We start from the raw sequence: 17857 nt of genomic DNA on the forward strand, positions 1-17857 counted from the left end.
AATGAGTCAGTCTGTTGCCAACCCTTACATGTATGTGGTACTGTATATGATAAGGTATAGGAGTTTATTTTTTATTATGGAGTATTGTCTTTTTCTAAGACATAAGTCAAGGTAACCAGTCTGTAAAATAGATGCTTATAATATGTGTACGCTTCTTTATAAATGTGCAACACTGACTGTGACTTAACAGAAAATAATCCAGGTATAGATTCAATTCTTTTTCACATGGCGGAAAAAGAGTTTAATGAATATACATTGTAATCTGCATGTATTAAACGTTGCAATGGATTTTTGAGCCGGACAAATTGTAAATGGGCATTTTCTGAGGAATCTTTTTTGTTTTTGTTTCCCATGTTTCTACATGTACATGTAACGATAACCATTTCACAAGGTGTACAATACACTGCAGCTGCGCTTATGTTGTGAGTCACTGTGTCATTTGTTTACTTCGTGCTTCCATAATTCCTGTATGTAGGTTGGTCTTCAGGGTACACAATATTTGCAGAACCTTTTTGGTCACAGAAATTTGCTCGGATACAGCATCTTACAAACACAAGACAGACAGACACACTTTAAACTCGGGAAGACACCATAGTACTGTTGAGCAGTTTATTTGGAATATCTACAATGTATACATCTTATTATTATGTAGATAATCTATGAACTACCCATCTTGAGAATGTGTTTCGTAGTAGCAAAGGCATCCCTAGTACTGCAGTTATAGATGGGGACTTGCACGTTAGATGGAGGCTAGAAGAATGACTGTCCAAATCTAAACTAACCAGTGCTAGTCTATACTATCAACTCTATTTTGAGTACATGTATCATTCTGTTTTTAGTAGTGAAGGCATCCCTAGAATTTGTCATATAGCAGTCTGAGATGCGGATTTGTACAAAAGTCATGTATGTTAGACGGAGGCTAGAAAATGGCTTTCCAAATCTAAAATAAACGGTCCTAGTCTGTTCTATCAACTGGCCATGTTGAGAATCTGTTTTTTCGTAGTGAAGGCGTCCCTGGTACTGTTAATAGCAGTCATGTAGTCAGAGATGGGGACTTGTATGTTAGAAGGAGGCTGCAACTTGCCCTGCCTGATGTAGTCACACAGGGTGGACAGCATCTCTGAGCTCTCTTGGGCTGGAGAGAAAAAATAGGATTATAGTAGGGGAACACTCATATATTACTTAGTTATTAACTCATCATGAAAACATTAACGTTCTCTTCAACATTAGTATCAAAGCCATATGCATGCGTACAGTATTTCCAAGGGCCCATGGCATGCACTACAAGACTAAAACAGACTTCATAAAGGGAGCTTTCTACTAATAGAATTAATTTTGTTATACTGTATTGAAAATTCAAATCAAAGTAATCAGAAGCCATCTGGAATTAACACCCCTGCAGGAAGAAGTCCGCACAAACAACTAAGACTCTAAAAATGTACCAGTTTATTCTGACTTGTAATCCTTATATCAAACCAAGGACATTATATATAGTGTCCTTGATCAAACTTACAGTCTTTTTGTCTCTTGTTCCATTGTGTCATCCAGTACCCTACAACTTTTATGTCCTGGAAGATTAGGGAACCCTGGAAAGGGAAAAGAAAATAAGTCAAAAACATGTCATTGGAGCTACATGTACATTCATACCAGCCCAGAAAAGAACAACAAATAGCCATCTATAGGATAGATGTGTTTAAATTTGCATTTCCCTAGCCTCTATACCAGGCTCCTCGCAATCGCTGGGAAAATAGAAATCGGCCAAATAGAGTGAACAGTATGCCAGGGGTAGTCCGCTATACAGTGAAGCTCAATAGGCGATCCACGGAGCCTGTCGGGACTCGGTATCTCCGAAGATCGCCTATTGAGCTTCACTGTATAGCGGACTACCCCTGGCATACTGTTCACTCTATTTGGCCGATTTCTATTTTCCCAGCGATCGCGCGGAGCCTGGTAGAGGCTAACATTTCCCTAGAACTATCATAGAGTTGAACTCAATGCCACTAAGTACAGTGGGGGAATCCTCACTAGAAACAATGCTTGCAGCCAGATGTGAAAACTTTTAAGGTTAATGTGGTTATACCAGCTATACACTCAGATACATGTCAGATTTTCTAACAGGAAAACTAGCATATCTAAACTGTAGACTATACTTACAGTAGGAACAGTGACAGGTTGACGAGACATCCCACCATAGGTTACCATAGTCCCTCCGGTCCTGGAGGGGGATAGAGAGAAAAACGTGCAAAAAGTGGTAAGTAATATTTTGTTACGTACTACAAGCACAATAAGTTCTCTTGCATCAAGCATGGTACCAATGGCAGAGCCCATCTCCATTCCGAAGCCATTGGGCCACACAATTTTGTATAATCAGTACAGCAGTGTGCTCAACTGTCATACTCTTTCCCAAATGCTAAGTGCTAAGCAGAGAAAGCATGTACCATTTCTAAAGTCTTTGGTGTGACTTGAATGGGGATCATACTCACGGCGAACCAAATACAAGGGGAACACTCTTATTACTACTCATATGGCCATTGTAGAAGTATTGTAATAATGATTGAGCCAAATTCACACATTTTTTAATAAAGATGTAAAATGACTGAAATGTATCTTTCTGTAAGCCTTTGAATAGAGATATTTTCAGGATGAATTTTTAAATGAGCCTATACTGCAACATATTTGCCAGAAAATTACCACTCAAAAGCTTTAAAATACCCATTGAATACATGAGGTTAAAAGGTCAATAATTCTTTGTGGCTTTATTCATACAGAACAGCAAGACTTAGATGGATGAAGGTCTATTATATAGCACCAATGCTGCGGAACTGAAACAAATTAAGCAATTCAAACACATAACAATGCACTGCATGGCTCCTACATACTGTAATTCTTGAAAACGGTTTTATTTTTTACGGTGACTTTTCTGCCACAAATTTACGACACTGAATATACGCTTTCAATGTATCACTACTGTAAGTTACAAAATTGTTCCAACCAAGAATTTACTATGTAAAAACCTCCTTGGTAAAACACAGTGAAAACCTCCTCTCAACTCCTACTACTAGTCCTACAGCAAAATAAAACCAACATGAGAGTACAGCAAAATGGATTTACTGAGTAACTGTGACACTTACTCCAAATGTCTGAGAATTTCTGTAGCACTTTTACCCCCAACACAGTTTAGTGCCAGCTTCGGTCTTGGTAGTCTCTGTAATGTGTAAAAATAAAATAAAATTACGACAAACCATTAAAACATTAAATTTAGGAAATGCAAAATGTAGCTGAATCGTACAGAAATGCTACCTTAAATGTGTTTCTAATAATAGCTATATAAAGTATTAACTCAAATTCATACTCATTTTCAAAATGATCAGAATCTCTTATTTATCAACTTTATAATGACATCTATAATTACTTGTTACAATGGTTGCAATGATGAAGTAAACTGCACATTACACACATACAGACACAACATAATTTACCTTGAAGATGTCCCTAAAGTCCTGTCTTCTCAGCCCCTCTTCTGTGATGATGTAATGTCCTCCCAAACCCTTCAGGTACATCTCAAGCTCATAATATGAGGCCCTGGAAATGTAAAAAATAACATTTTTCCAAACGGAAAAAGTCATGTCTATTTTGTACTACTATGTGTTCTAAAGAGTAACATGGAAAGCTTACTTGTCGAGCTTGCAAGTATCAACTAGAGAGAAACCAACCCTACACAGTTCTCATGAAACGTTTTAGTATCATTTAGTAAATTCCGTTTCCAGAGAAGTGTATCAAAAGGGTTGAACGATAGCAAGTCTAAGTTCTTTTGTAGACACAAAACAGAGAGTTGATAACTTGCCGATGTTTCAGTGAGCAACTGTCACCTTTCTCAGGGCAATACTGACTTGTTCTGTTTCACATCACAGATAGGTTTCGCTTCTGCAGTGTGTAGAATGTGGTCTAAAATGTGAGTTTGTCCAGTGCTTTTGGATGTTTACATTTTTCTTTTCACTCCAGCCTAAGTTTAGGTAGAATATGTACTGTTGGCTTTTGTGTAGCTGTCCATAAATCAAAATGCACCTTTTGTTTTGTGTAAATAAAGCATTTAATCATAAAATATTTACCACGACAGGAAATAAACAAATAACACAAATAACTCTGACATATTACATACATGTATGTAAACATTCCTTGAATGTATAAAATGCTGATCAAGAACTCCTAACCATGCATATTGCTTTTTGTGCATCCATTATCAAGGAAATGTGAAAAAAGATACAAGCTACATGAAAAAGTGTCTGTGAGATATTAATTATTATCTACTAACATAACTCCAGCAGGGTACATAATTCTGTGACCCTGAAAAGATACGTCCAAACAGATCTCTAACCCAACAGCCCCCAGTATAATGCACTCCTGTAAATCTAATCTGTGCATACCTGGGGGTGCTGCAATTAAGAAATCTCTCAAACCAACTGTTTTTCAAAGCGGCAGATTTAAATAACCTGGCGGATATGTTAAATCCATCCTCACCTATCAGGCCTGTTCCTAACTACATTGATGGTGACGAGCCCCCTTGCAGCTGCGATCTGAATGACAGCCTGTCCAACTCCACTGTTAGCTCCATTCTGCACTATTGTGTCTCCTGTCGGGAAATAATACAATATTTGGGAAGTCATATACTTAATAGACAAATACTTGATACTACTGCATTGTCTAACATGTATCACACAATTTGTGAAATGCAACTGTTGTATACGTGTTGAAAGTCTGTCAGCATCCTATATTCAGTACACCATAACAGTCATGTATTTCTATCACAGTTACTGTATACTGTAGTTTCATTGATGGTCTTACACACTCAGGTAAAAACTCAAAGTTATTTTGTAACTAAAGCGACCACCTTTTGTTCGACTAATACAAAGAAAGGAAGGCCTACCAGGCTGTAAGTGTTGAAAGTCTGTCAGCATCCTGTATGCAGTACACCATAACAGTCATGTATTTCTATGCCTATCACTGTATAGTTTCATAGATGGTCTTGCAACCAAAGGGACCACCTTTTGTTTGACTAATACAAAGAAATGAAGGCCTACCAGGTTGTAAGTGTTGAAAGTCTGTCAGCATCCTGTATGCAGTACACCATAACAGTCATGTATTTCTATGCCTATCACTGTATAGTTTCATGGTCTTGCAACCAAAGGGACCACCTTTTGTTTGACTAATACAAAGAAAGGAAGGCCTACCAGGTTGTAAGTGTTGAAAGTCTGTCAGCATCCTATATGCAGTACAGGGGTTTACCGCTAGGGTTGCTGCTGCATCCAGCGGAATGTTGTTGGGAATTTTTCTCAGCTCCGAGGCTCGACAGACCGCGTGTGTTCTCCATGTTCCTTTGAAGTAAAAAAAAATTATATTGGAAGGAACTTCAGTTTCGGATGTTGGCAATTTGCAATTTCAAAACAAGTAATAAAAAAAAGGAAGAAAATTAAGAATCAACCTTAGACAGAGAATACTTTTCTTTCTTCTAGTGACATTCTAAAACACTATGGAAATTTGGAATCTAAAACAAACTTTTAAAGTTAATTGATTATCTCTACCACATCTTGTATTGCATAACAAATGAAAAATCACCCTAGAAGTAGAAGAAAGCATGCACTTTTAAAGGACATGTAAAAAAATCAAAGCAGTTTTTGCATGGTTGAATTGTGGTGTAAGATTGTGACATCATAGCTAGTTGACTTGTAGTTTGATTAAGGCTATAGGGCCTAAGAAAAACATAGTTGCATTTCCGGTTACCCGACTGACCCTAGAAAAAAAAGACTACTAACTCTACATATAGCCTTTTTTCTGGTCGTATGTGCATGAAAGTTTCAATATGACATCTGAGTAATGCCATTCAAAATAGAATTCCTGTATTTCACACCCCGAATCCCTTTATACCTACTTAATTTTTTCAGGACTGAAACCGTAAGGAAAACATTTTTTCCTTACGGCCTTGTGAAAATGCTGTCCTGCAGTTGTACTCACCCCATCCTGAGTCTGCCGGGATGACCCAGTCTCCTGACTGCAGGTCTGACACCCCTGACCCTACGGACACCACCTCTCCTACCCCCTCGTTACCCCCCACTGCAGGGAGGGGGGGTTTGATCGGGTACACTCCTGTGGAAATACAAGATTTCTGGTTAGTAGCGCAGTGATGCCATCTAGCAGGTTAGTCAAGCACTGCAGGGCACCACCTCCCCAACCCCCTCGTTACCCCCTTCTGCTGGCAGGGGGGGTTTGATCGGGTACACTCCTGTGGAAATTCAAAATCACTGGTTAGTAGTGCAGTAATGCCATCTAGCAGGTTAGTCTTATATTGCAGGTCAGCAACTGACTGTCACCACCTCCCTAACACCCTCTTCACTCCCTAGTACAGATGGGGGAGATGGGGGTACACTTCTTCTTCACTTTTTGGCGGTCCCTTAGACTATTTTTCCCTTTGACACAAGCATTAACAAATCCTATCTATAGTGACCACCTGTCCACACACAGACCAGATTTCAATGGTCATCTGAGTGGTCTTCTTGGGCAGGTTTGACTTTACTTCAGACTGTCGCACCTTGTATCATGTTGATGTCAGCAGGGTTGATGGGAGCTGCCAGCATCCTGACGGACACCTGGTCATCCTGGACATCTGGGAGGTCCACATCTGTCAGGAATCTGGGAAATGAATAAAGAAATGGTGGAATATCAATCTTGAGTGTGCTGCTGTTTAGTTGTTCGTAATTCTAAGCCTAAGGACCAAAGGATCAGATCAGTGGCTCATCTGATAGCAGTCTCAAAGTGAGCTCCTGGTTCCAATTAAAAAAAACAATTTGCCAACTGGGAGACCCTGGTTCCAATTATTAAAAACAATTTGCCAACTGGGAGACCCTGGTTCAAATCCTGGGTTAGGACATCTTGGTTGAGGCTATACCTCTGAACTGAGCACAATAGAACTGGTATGCCATGAAAATAAAAAAAAATAAAAAAAAACAGGAGGATGTGGCTATAGATATGATGATCCTGTCAATAACAGAAATGTTTGCACTATTGACAGGATAATCAGAGAAAATCTTGTTATTGACAGGAGGATCCTGCGATTTTTTCCATTATTGACAAGATGATCCTGTCCATAGCCCCAGGCTACTAAAGAAGCTAGCACATGGGCATGACCATAAAAAATCTCAGCAAGAGTGCCCCCCTCCCCCAAGTCATTTCGACAAGAAATACATATAAATCGGAAGGAGATAATACCTGAGGACTTTGCTGGGATCTCCGTACTGACTGTAGGAGACCGCACAGGGACTGGCGAGGCTGCAGTAGCGACGGGACGAGTGGAACGGCTCCGATCGTCTGAATAACCTGGACACCGAAACAGAAAGTCGCGCGCCGGCCATGTTGTCTGGATTTACGACAGTACTACCGCAAAATGTAACCTGTAAATTTGGGGACAAACCATTATATTCACCTTGAATGTTCGCCTTGGGTATGTTGACATTTTTTTGTGCTAAATTTACTACTATAAATTGAAAACATTACAAAATTCAATTTACTAAAACATAATTTAGGGGTTTCTTACATTACATCTTCAACATTTGTGGACACCCCTATCAGGAGAAATGTACTCTCCCTTCTGGTCGATTTGCGGCAGGTCAAGTTGCCTGTAAAGGTCAGCTCGCCGGACAGCTGCAAGTTTATCGATGTTTTCGCTCATTTAGCGCGAAATTCTGACGCTTTCTCCTCATTTTGCTGAAAATTAGAACAGTTTTCACAATGGTAAGTGCATTTCGCTGCTAGAGCATGTATTTCCTGTAATTTTGCGTCGTTAGAAATGATTTTGTAGTCAAATCGCGTAACATGACATGCTGTGGGGAGGGGGGCGCCATGTGTGATTGGCATGTTTTTGGTATGCATGAAATGCAGAAGGCTTTTGTCGTGTGGGGTGACAATGAATGATTATCTGTCCCACGATCTGACATAACTGTATTGGGGAAGGAAGGAGGGCGAGGCATACACGTTACAAAAGTCGTGCAATGCAATGGTCCCTTTATACTACATCAATACATGAATACTAAGTTACTAGCAGATGATTACATCTGCATATCCTTATGCCTATGCATATCATGTAAGATATACTGGCTGTACAGACACAGAAACTGTGTTATGACTAAGGCTGGTTATACGGGATATACAGATACATGTACCGAAGTTGGTGTGTTACGCCGAAGGGCAGTTCGACAGTACATGTACAGATATGGCTATAGATTCAGACTTCTATGTTGACATCTCCGCAGGGTGTGATTGGCACACAGCTGGTGGTTTCCATGGTGATGGCCAGCATCATCCAGAAGCTGCAGCCGCACTTCTCGGCCGCTAGGTGGCTCCTCAGTAGAAGGTACGTGCAACGTCTGTGTCACGATATACTGTAGTTGTACATAATATTTTCTTTTCAGCAAATCATTGCATGGTCATTTGTAGATATTTAAAACCCTTCCAACGCTTAAGAATTTGTTTGTTTGTTTGTATTGCATACCTGGTAAACTGCATGAAGGTGTAACACACCAGGTTTGTACTGAAGAATACAAGTTGCATATCCGGATAGATTTATATGATCCACACACACCGGGAAGGACCCCTACTCTTTTCGATAAGTGTGTTGGGTTCTTTAGCGTGCTTGAGGTGTGGCTCTCCTCAAACACGGGACCTCCGTTTAACGTCCTATCCGAGGGACGTCCCAAACCAAAGCTAGGTACTCATTTTCACCTGAGTAAAGTGGGGAAAGTCGTGTTAAGTTCCTTTCCCATGGGCACAACGTCAACGGGACAAATCAGGGAACCCCGGATTCGAACCCGGTATCTCTGGGTTCTGCGGCCAAACATCCTGCCACTGCGCCACCGCGACGCCAGAATAATGACCATAAGGTTTTGATTGTTAGCTGGGAACTTGGTTCAGAATGTTGTAATGTACATAACCTTTTGTTGTATGATTTACCAATGTTTTATTTATTTATTTGCCACAGGCTAGTGCGTTACCTGCACCCAACAGACGATCACCTGAGAGAGCTAGCAGGGGTACAGGCACCTAAAGGGAAGGGCAGGAAAAGGGACGACAGGTGAGTTGTGAGAACTTACAATTGATAAGGCTGCAATGTAAAGGTCTGGAGCAGAAATGAAGAAATATCTGACTTGTATTGTAGTTAGAAGCTGTTTTAGTGACTACAGAAAAGCCTTGTTTTAGTAACTTTTACTTTATTCAGACCCACAGTTAGCTTGACATTTCAGTTAGCTATTCTTATGTTTCCTTATAGTAAGTAAGTAAGTAAGTAAACCTTTATTTTCCTTGGAAGGCCCTGTCGGCCAGTACATATACATATATAACATGTCCGTTCTTCCCAGGGGTCCAAGTGGAGGGGGGGTGTCACGGTCATTGGGTAAACTTATGGTTATGGTTTGTTTTCACAAAATTGGACTGTTGGCAAAAAACATTTAAAAAAAAAAATCAACTTTTCTTTCCCTTCTCATTCCAGAAGAGCGGATGGAAAAACAGACAAGGAGTTCACTGTGCCGTGCAACATCAATCTACAGCTGGAGACAGCCAAGGTGGAGAGGGTCGACATCATAGGTACGGACAGAGAACAAACAACAAACAATAGCCATTTTCTGTCTTTGCAAAAGTAGATTTACCTGTTAGTAGATACATCTGTAATACAGTATTCATTCAGTGGAGCCTCTATTTGGTTTCATTTCTAAGTTAATTTCTTCCTACTTGCCTCCTCTGTCCTTCATTCCTCCTCCATTTCTCCATCATTTCTTTCTACAGACTATAACACTCACTCTCACTCACTCACTCACTCACCCACCCACTCACTCACACTCACTCACTCACTCACTCACTCACTCACTCACTCACTCACTCACACTCACTCACACTCACTCACTCACCCACTCACTCACTCACCCACCCACTCACTCACTCACTCACTCACTCACTCACTCACTCACTCACTCACTCACTCACTCACTCACTCACTCCCTCACCCACCCACCCACTCACTCACTCACTCACTCACCCACCCACCCACTCACTCACTCACTCACTCACTCACTCACTTCCTCACTTGCTCACTCACCTTCTGACAAAAACAGTCTGGTATGTCCCTCATTCATTCCTCAATTCTTTCAGCTATTTATCCATCCATTCATTCCTTCCCCAGGTCTTCAGTTCTATACAGAGTACCAGTGGTTGGTGGACTTCTCTGCCTGTGCTTTAGTGATCTACCTGCTGACAGAGGGGTACTACTACTTAGTACAGCCAAGGGCAGAGGTCAACCTCAGTGTCATCTGGTGTCTGCTGGTCGTGGTCTTCATCCTGTATCCTTAACAACATGCTTGTAGCAATGTGCAAGTTCAGTACATGTATCTAGTACCAGGTCAGAAATGAGAAAACATGAGATAGTACCAGAGTTATCAGCCCAAAATCGAGGTGTTTTAAAATGTTTTTTTCCTAGATCTAATTTATTGTAGAGTGGAGCTTGTTGCCACCAAGTTCTGTAAGAACATCGTCACTAGATAGCTTTAAAGATCGCTACTAGTAGATAGCTTTAAAGATCCATATCTTAAGTTTCTGTCTCCAAATATGGAAGAAAAATAGTTGACCTTGACCCCTGACCAGGTCGTTGCTGTGTAACCTGACCTCTGCGTACTTTACGGGAGACGACGACGGGGAGCGGTCCATCTGCCTCGTGTTCGGCTTCTTCTTCCTCCTAGTCTCCATGGCAGCACTCATCACCAGTGAGAACATCCTGGAGTTTGGGCTCGACAGAGGTGAAGAGGTCTTAAAGATGTCATTTTAGTTTTAAGGAGTTTTAAATATTTCTTAGAGATGGTTGGGTCTTCAAGATGTCTTGTAGTTTCTTCAAGAGATCTGAAAGATGTCTTGAATGCATGTTCATTTTTAAGCTTCGTCCCGCATCCTCCATGAAACCTTATAAGCTCGTCATCAATACATCCTTTCCAAGATGTCTTTGTCAGATTGATTGCTTTTCATTTTTGCTTCATGACTATCCCATAGTCTCATCTGGAACACGACTGTGCAAGTGCCATTAAGTCCTACCAAAAAATACTACGATTTACAAATAGTTATAGATGTTGAAAATTGTCTCATTCTCCAGCCTACACCAGTCTGTCTGACACCATCAGTGGGTTCCTTGGGTCACAGGGGATGGAGACAAGGTGAGACAAGACTTGTCATGATCTTCTTCTAGATCAAAAGTTTGGACGTGAATGGCCAAGACTTAGAGCTCTGATCTCCAATATGCAGGCATCTTTATGTGTGTCTGTGTGTATTTAAGTCTATCTGTATGTGTGCATGTTTGTGTACTGTGCGCATGTACGTGCGAGTGTATGTGTGTGCCTACAATTCCCAAAATACACAATGTAGCATTGCCATACATCCTCAGTACTGCTATTAGATGGGTAAGTATGGGTAAGGGAATGAAGTCTGCCATCCTGATTGTTTTATTGTGTTGTTTTATTCGAATTTATCACAATCACAATGTGAAAGGGAGGGCAAAACAAGCACCTTTACAAGTTGCCCTCTCACACAATAAGGACATCAACAATATAGTACAGTAGAAATCAACTCTTTTTGCCTTCAATTTGTTCAACTTTCCAGTGGTGCGAGCTCTCCCAGCTCCAAGTTGATGTTCAAGGGCGTGCTGGCGGTGTACTCTGGCCTGGTGGGAGCGTTCCTGACCTTCAGCGGACTCCGCTTCGGCAAGATGCACCAAGACTCGCTACAGTACAGCAAGGAGAGCCCATTCATGCAGTAAGGGCTGTTTTAGTTTGATTGCTATAGTTGTACATTGTCTGGGATGCCCGTATAGCTTAACAGTTAGCAGCCTCACAGTTGAGCTCCTGGTTGCAACTAGTTGCTAACTGGGAGACCCTGGTACAATCCTGGGCAGGACATCTCGGTTGAGATCTCACCTGTCTTTTGGAAAGGACATAAATTGGGGCCCTTTTTTGAGGAGGTGCCTCAAACACCCTAAAGGAGAAGGTCAGTTACTGTAGCAACCCCTCCCTGTAGAAATATACCCTGCTACTGAAACAGCAAGGAAACTTGCTGCCTTGTAATCCCACTAGGCACTACAAGGGTCTGAACAAACAAGAAATGTGCATAAATTCAACAAAAACTAAAACTGTACATTGTCTAATAGCATGTCACCATGCAGTCTACTCATTAACAGTCCCAATTCCTGGCATAGCTGTTGGTGTTTTAAACTGCAGTTTGCATGCTACTGTGGCTCTCTTCAAACATGGGACCTCCATTTAACATCCTACCCAAGGGATGTCCCTGACCAAAGCTAGGTACTCATTTTCACCTGGTGTTACAGCATTACGATGTTGTCCCTCCAGGTTGCTGCTGCACTTGAACTTCCTGTGGCCCCTGGTGATCGTCCTGCTGTGGGTGAAACCACTGGCCAGGGGGTACGTGCTGCACCCCCCCTCCCTGGGCACCAACAGCACTGTGCCAGTCGAGCCTCTGTAAGTACTTCAATGTAGTTTTCTTATGTTACTACTTGTTACTTGTTTTTTTATGCACATAACGTTATTTTTTCTCTACAAACGCTGGTCTGGGCTTTGTCTCAAAGCAGCAGGGACATTTTACCAAAGTCACGTTTGAGAGCACATTCTTATCAGGATAATTATGTCGCAATATGGTCTCCTCCATGTGTTTAGGATGAGTGAACCTTGGTTTGAGACATTATCTTCTGTGTCATCCTGTAACTGGTTCTGATCCACTGCTACCTCTGGTATAAATCTTACCTAATAGTATGTCAAATATATCTATTTGGTCTCCTCCCTGTGTTTAGGATGAGTGAACCTTGGTTTGAGACATTATCCTCTGTGTCATCCTGTAACTGGTTCTGATCCACTGCTACCTCTGGTATAAATCTTACCTAATAGTATGTCAAATATATCTATTTGGTCTCCTCCCTGTGTTTAGGATGAGTGAACCTTGGTTTGAGACCAGCCGGTTGTACACCGTTATCTTCTGCGTGGTCCTACGGCTTGTCCTGATGCACCGCTACCTACAGTCCTACCTGAACATGGCGCACCAGAGAATAGAGTACGTCAAGAAACAGGCCGGCAGGATAAGCAACATGGAGATACAGAAAAGGGCAAGTACAAAAATGTAGATGATGTTATAAGTAGCAATCCACTGTACTGTGCTGCTGCAGTCAGTCTGGACGCTCTTGCAGCGGCAATCAGTCTTTCTTCAGTTTTCTCCACTTTGTCCGGTTCCTCGCAAGCATCCTAAGCTCCCGAAGTTTTCTTTCCGTCCGCAACGTCCCGGGTCCTCTTTCTGTCAGGTCTGCCCTCAGTAGACTCAGTATAATCTTGGTATAACGATTTTATGAAGTAGCCTGGAATCCATCATATTCTAGCTTCAGTTCACTCCTCTGTTCTGTTCAACTTTGATTTAGATCCATGGAATAGTTTAGGTTGTTGATTATTGTTTGGTATCTCGTCCCACCACCAGGTCTCCTCTGACTCACACCACTATACTGTACAACTACCAGCCTCATAGTCATTTTACAGAAACAGCTTTTTTCCACAAACTGCAAAACTTTGAAGCTCCCTTCCAGCCCAGTGTTTTCCCCCCGAATATAACCTACAAACCTTCAAAATAAACACACACCGCTGTCTCTCACCTATGCTACATTTAGTTCAATTTAAGTTCTATGCTGAGAAGTGGCCCCTTACGGCCTTGCATTGAACGAGACCATTGAAAAAAAAAATTTGTAGATGTCTTCTTTACTTTACTGAAATGTCGTAACGGGATATATTTCTTCAACGACAGATTGTTCGAGTGTTCTTCTACCTGTGTGTAGTGGCCGTGCAGTATTTGGCACCTGTCGTATTACTTCTGTTTTACGCCATGCTCCTCAAAACGTTAGGTAAGTGATTTCAGTGAAGTTTCTTTTTTGACTTAAGAAGCAATTAAGTCTTCTCTAGTGAATTTTACAGTGACAATTATAATTGTTACAAGCAACACATTATACAATGCAAGCAACAGAGATGGTTCTAGGAGCCAACAAGGTGATACACATTGTTACAGTATTTGAGTACAGTAATACTACATTGGATACTTTAGGCATATTCACTGACAGTGTCATAAATTGACAGTGGAGAGGTCACTTTGAAAACAGCAAAAATAAAACCATTGCAAAGGTTGAATATTAAACAAGGTTAAAGATTTGATATTAAACCAATGTGTCATCTGTCTGAATCCAGTCCTAAAAATCTTATGTAATAGTCCAATATGCTGACATACACTGATATGATATACACATCTAGTATGTCAGAAAGGTTTGCAGATATTTTTGAAAGGGAAAACCCTTTTAATTTTTATCTTTAAGTTATTGATTTTTTCTCCAAAGGTGAATACTCTTGGACAGGAAGCCATGTCCCTGACTCCGGAAACCTGACTAAAAACTTCACTGAGTTCCCTTCACTACAACAGGACAAGGTGAGAAAGTTCATACCTATTCTTAGAAGTCATTTTTCAGACAAATTTTCTGAATTCTTGAGGCACATACTAGAAGTAGTTGGTCATATTCTACCTTAACCAAAAAGTTGGCTAAGTTCAATGATTTCTAGACGTGTTCAGTTTGTTCCATAATAAAATGTTAAGTGTGTGAGAGTAAGGCCAAAGTTTGTTACTCGAGCCCCAAAAATATTACATTTTCTACAGAAGATTCATTCATTCATCTATTCATTATCATTTTAAGAAGTTTTGTGAAGGCAAGGTCTATCTCACACCTGCCTACTGCCTACGTGCTCAGGCCAGAACTGGCCCCTTGCTTTCCAGGAGGATCCTCCAAGCAGTCCTGTCCCTTGCCCCAGCCTCTGCTTCCCGACTGTTTAAGCCCGTGTCCTTCCTGTGTCTATCTCAGTACTCAATAATTGACAACCTCTAGGGAAATTAATGTAAACATTAATACTTTTCCTCAATGAATTTTCTGTGTATTCCCCAGATCGCCGGGGACGAGGAACCCGTTAAACAGGCGGCCCAGCAGCTGACCTTGGCCTTCGCTAGTCTGCGGAACATCTTTTCCGTTGTGTTCTTCAGAGGGGTGGTCTCATACATATGTTGGTGGTCTGCCACCGCAGTTTTTGTTACCAATGCCTTTGGGATGATCTACCACTCAGTCTTCACCATATAGAGTATTTTGAAAACGTCATTAATGTTGTCATGATAGTTTTGACCTTTGAATATCCGCCTATGACCTTTAAATATTCTTTAGAGAAATGGTCTCCTATACTGGTGGTCTGCCACCGCAGTTTTTGTTACCACAGCTTTTGGGATGATCTATCATTCAGTATTCAACATATAGAAAGTGTAATTATAGATCGTTTGTAACCATGTTGGTTATGTTCCTTTCCATCGTGTTCTTTTAGTGAAATGGTATCAGACCTACGTTGGTGGTCTACCACCGCAGTTTTTGTCACCACTGTGGTTGGAATGACTTATATGAATTCATATTAGTTTATGGGGACTAAAATTTGCAGTAGCTGGGGAAAGGAACATTCATGGTGTTTTAACTTAAGTTTGCAGCAGTTTAAGATAAAGTAGATGTTCACGGTGTGATTGGTTCATTTTTAAAGCTAACTGGGAAAATCTCAGACATGAAACCACTGTGAATATTTCTGGATTTGTGCAGCATTCAACATTATTCATTCATTGATTTATTTATGTAGATGTAGTCTATAAAAGTAGACTAAATCACTTCCTGCACTGTTAACTAAAGATTTAGAAAGTCACCCCGTATTTGCAAAACTATCAATAAGTTTAAGGAAGATATCATGATACACACAATCATTTTGTGTTGAACGTTGGTCCCATTAAACCAAGAAAGACATCAGATATTTTGAATACAAGTATGAAATGAATATCTGGACAAAGGGGAGCTGGTAAGTGCACTGTAGACCAAATGTTGCATATGATAATGTATAATAACACTGGGCAGAAGGCCCCATATCAGAAAAAGGCTTTGTATGGGTTGGACATTCTAGCTCAAGAAATTGTTTGCTTGTTCCTACATTGAATTCTATGTGATAAGCTTTGTCTCACTATAAGCTATACCTGAATGTCTCACCACTTTTTAGTAGGGGTTCAGTACTTTGTAATGCATGTCGTAGTGTTTTGAGTCCCATGTTCTGCTCATTTTCCTGTAGACTCTGGATAAGGCCGCTCGGTGTTGCCTACTCCACATAGTAGATGGAGATGATGATGATGACTCCACATAACTACTGTGGTCAAGACTTAAAGATTTTATAGTTTAATGTTGATTTGAAACATTGGAAGCGCTGATTGTGATGGTACTGCTGCATTCTCGTGCCAAGGAGGCTGAAAACTATGTGCAATGGGAGAGAGAACAAACAAAAATTTTGACAAGATATACATGTAATAACTGTTACACACAACGAAAGTTTGCTACTTTTCCTGTTAAGTCAGATCTTGTCAAATTGCTACCCTTGGACCACTCCAGGCCTATTCTTTATTCGAAATTGCAACAATACAATACACAGTGGAACGCCAGGCAGACAAGCTGATGTTGCGGACCACTAACATTACAATTACACTGAATTACACTCCAGACCTATATTGTGACTTGTTTGCTGTGGGCGGGCAGAAGACAAAACAAACATTTTCGAGGTGGTTTTAAGTTCGTGGTGAAGAGTTTACCATGAAAACCACAACCACCACGAAAATTTCTACATTTACAGTATATGATTCAGCGTAGTATCTCCCTACTATGTTCACGTAAAAGGCCACAAAAATTCTCCTAACATAACTTTCACCCACCTTGCCCTGTGTGAATGTCTCCCCGTTGACATATGTAGTTCTGTACTTAGTGAAAGAGTGCATAGGAGTCATTAGAAAAAGCAGTGTTTCAATGTGTATATTATGTTGCACAATCATTATGATAAAGGAGTACAGTTATGAATATCCAAGAAAATGTTGTGTTTTCTTTGCTTTGTTTGATTAATGATATCTGCTGTTTCCGTTGTTGATTTTTCTTACTGTTTTCGTTACGTTATTTCATCTTGTAAATTTATAAAGGGAAGACAAGTCATAAGACCTAAAGATATTCTACTGGTATGCAACAGTGATGAATAACTACTTGTATGCAACAGCAATACGAAATATTAAATTGTTTCTTTATTACGAACAAAATGAATACTCATTAGTTATTACACAAAGAGGTCTACCCTGTATGTACCCAATGTGGGGTTATAATGAGCTCGAGCATGGTCTTTCATTTCTGGAAATTCTTTGTGGTAAGTTGCACTAGACTCTTCCTTTGTAAGCGGCGTGTGCCTAGTTAACTGAGACTGAAACGGATGCATAAGTTTACTTTGAACAAAGCCTAAACTTCTGATCCAATAATACGAAAATTGACTTACCAAAAGGGATTTTCTACCCACTCTGGTCTATTTTTAGCCTAAAATCCATTTTCGTACGAGTCAATTTTCTTACGCTGAATCAAAAGTCTGAGCTTTAATCATGTTATTTTCCAGCTGATGAGCTTTATGCTGTTAAGTATAGCAATTTGACGTACTTTCATGCCGTGATATAGTTAGAGTTTATTGGAATTTTACTGATAGTGCGTGGTGCCGGTTCAATTAGTCGTAACGAGCTTTGCGGTGTCGGAGCTTTTTACTGATAAACTTTGTACAGTGTACCAGGGAGATTTACATTTTGCATACTTCTAAAAGTTTCCTGCGACTTAAATTTACATAAAACACACAAATATATGCCTTTAACCGCATTCAGACAA

General features: G+C 40.5%; 2 protein-coding genes across 2 annotated transcripts; one reads left to right on the top strand and one right to left on the bottom strand.

Moving 5' to 3' along the window:
• Nucleotides 1-595: 595 nt before the first annotated feature.
• LOC136425724 (enoyl-[acyl-carrier-protein] reductase, mitochondrial-like) lies at nt 596-7415 on the bottom strand. Its single transcript, XM_066414662.1, has 10 exons — nt 7261-7415; nt 6584-6684; nt 6010-6141; nt 5229-5372; nt 4519-4630; nt 3480-3582; nt 3132-3205; nt 2155-2215; nt 1514-1586; nt 596-1135 (listed from the first exon to the last, which is right to left on the bottom strand). Exons 1-10 carry the CDS (start codon nt 7401-7403, stop codon nt 969-971), a joined length of 1110 nt encoding a protein of 369 aa, XP_066270759.1. The 5' UTR covers nt 7404-7415; the 3' UTR covers nt 596-968.
• Nucleotides 7416-7642: 227 nt separating this feature from the next.
• LOC136425379 (transmembrane protein 161B-like) lies at nt 7643-17023 on the top strand. Its single transcript, XM_066414232.1, has 13 exons — nt 7643-7782; nt 8301-8401; nt 9026-9118; nt 9533-9627; nt 10220-10376; nt 10678-10829; nt 11177-11237; nt 11680-11832; nt 12423-12551; nt 13015-13189; nt 13873-13969; nt 14453-14541; nt 15050-17023. Exons 1-13 carry the CDS (start codon nt 7780-7782, stop codon nt 15236-15238), a joined length of 1494 nt encoding a protein of 497 aa, XP_066270329.1. The 5' UTR covers nt 7643-7779; the 3' UTR covers nt 15239-17023.
• The last annotated feature ends 834 nt before the right edge of the window (nt 17024-17857 follow it).

Source organism: Branchiostoma lanceolatum, chromosome 19 (genome assembly GCF_035083965.1).
Source record: "Branchiostoma lanceolatum isolate klBraLanc5 chromosome 19, klBraLanc5.hap2, whole genome shotgun sequence".
NCBI classification, from domain to species: Eukaryota; Metazoa; Chordata; class Leptocardii; order Amphioxiformes; family Branchiostomatidae; genus Branchiostoma; species Branchiostoma lanceolatum.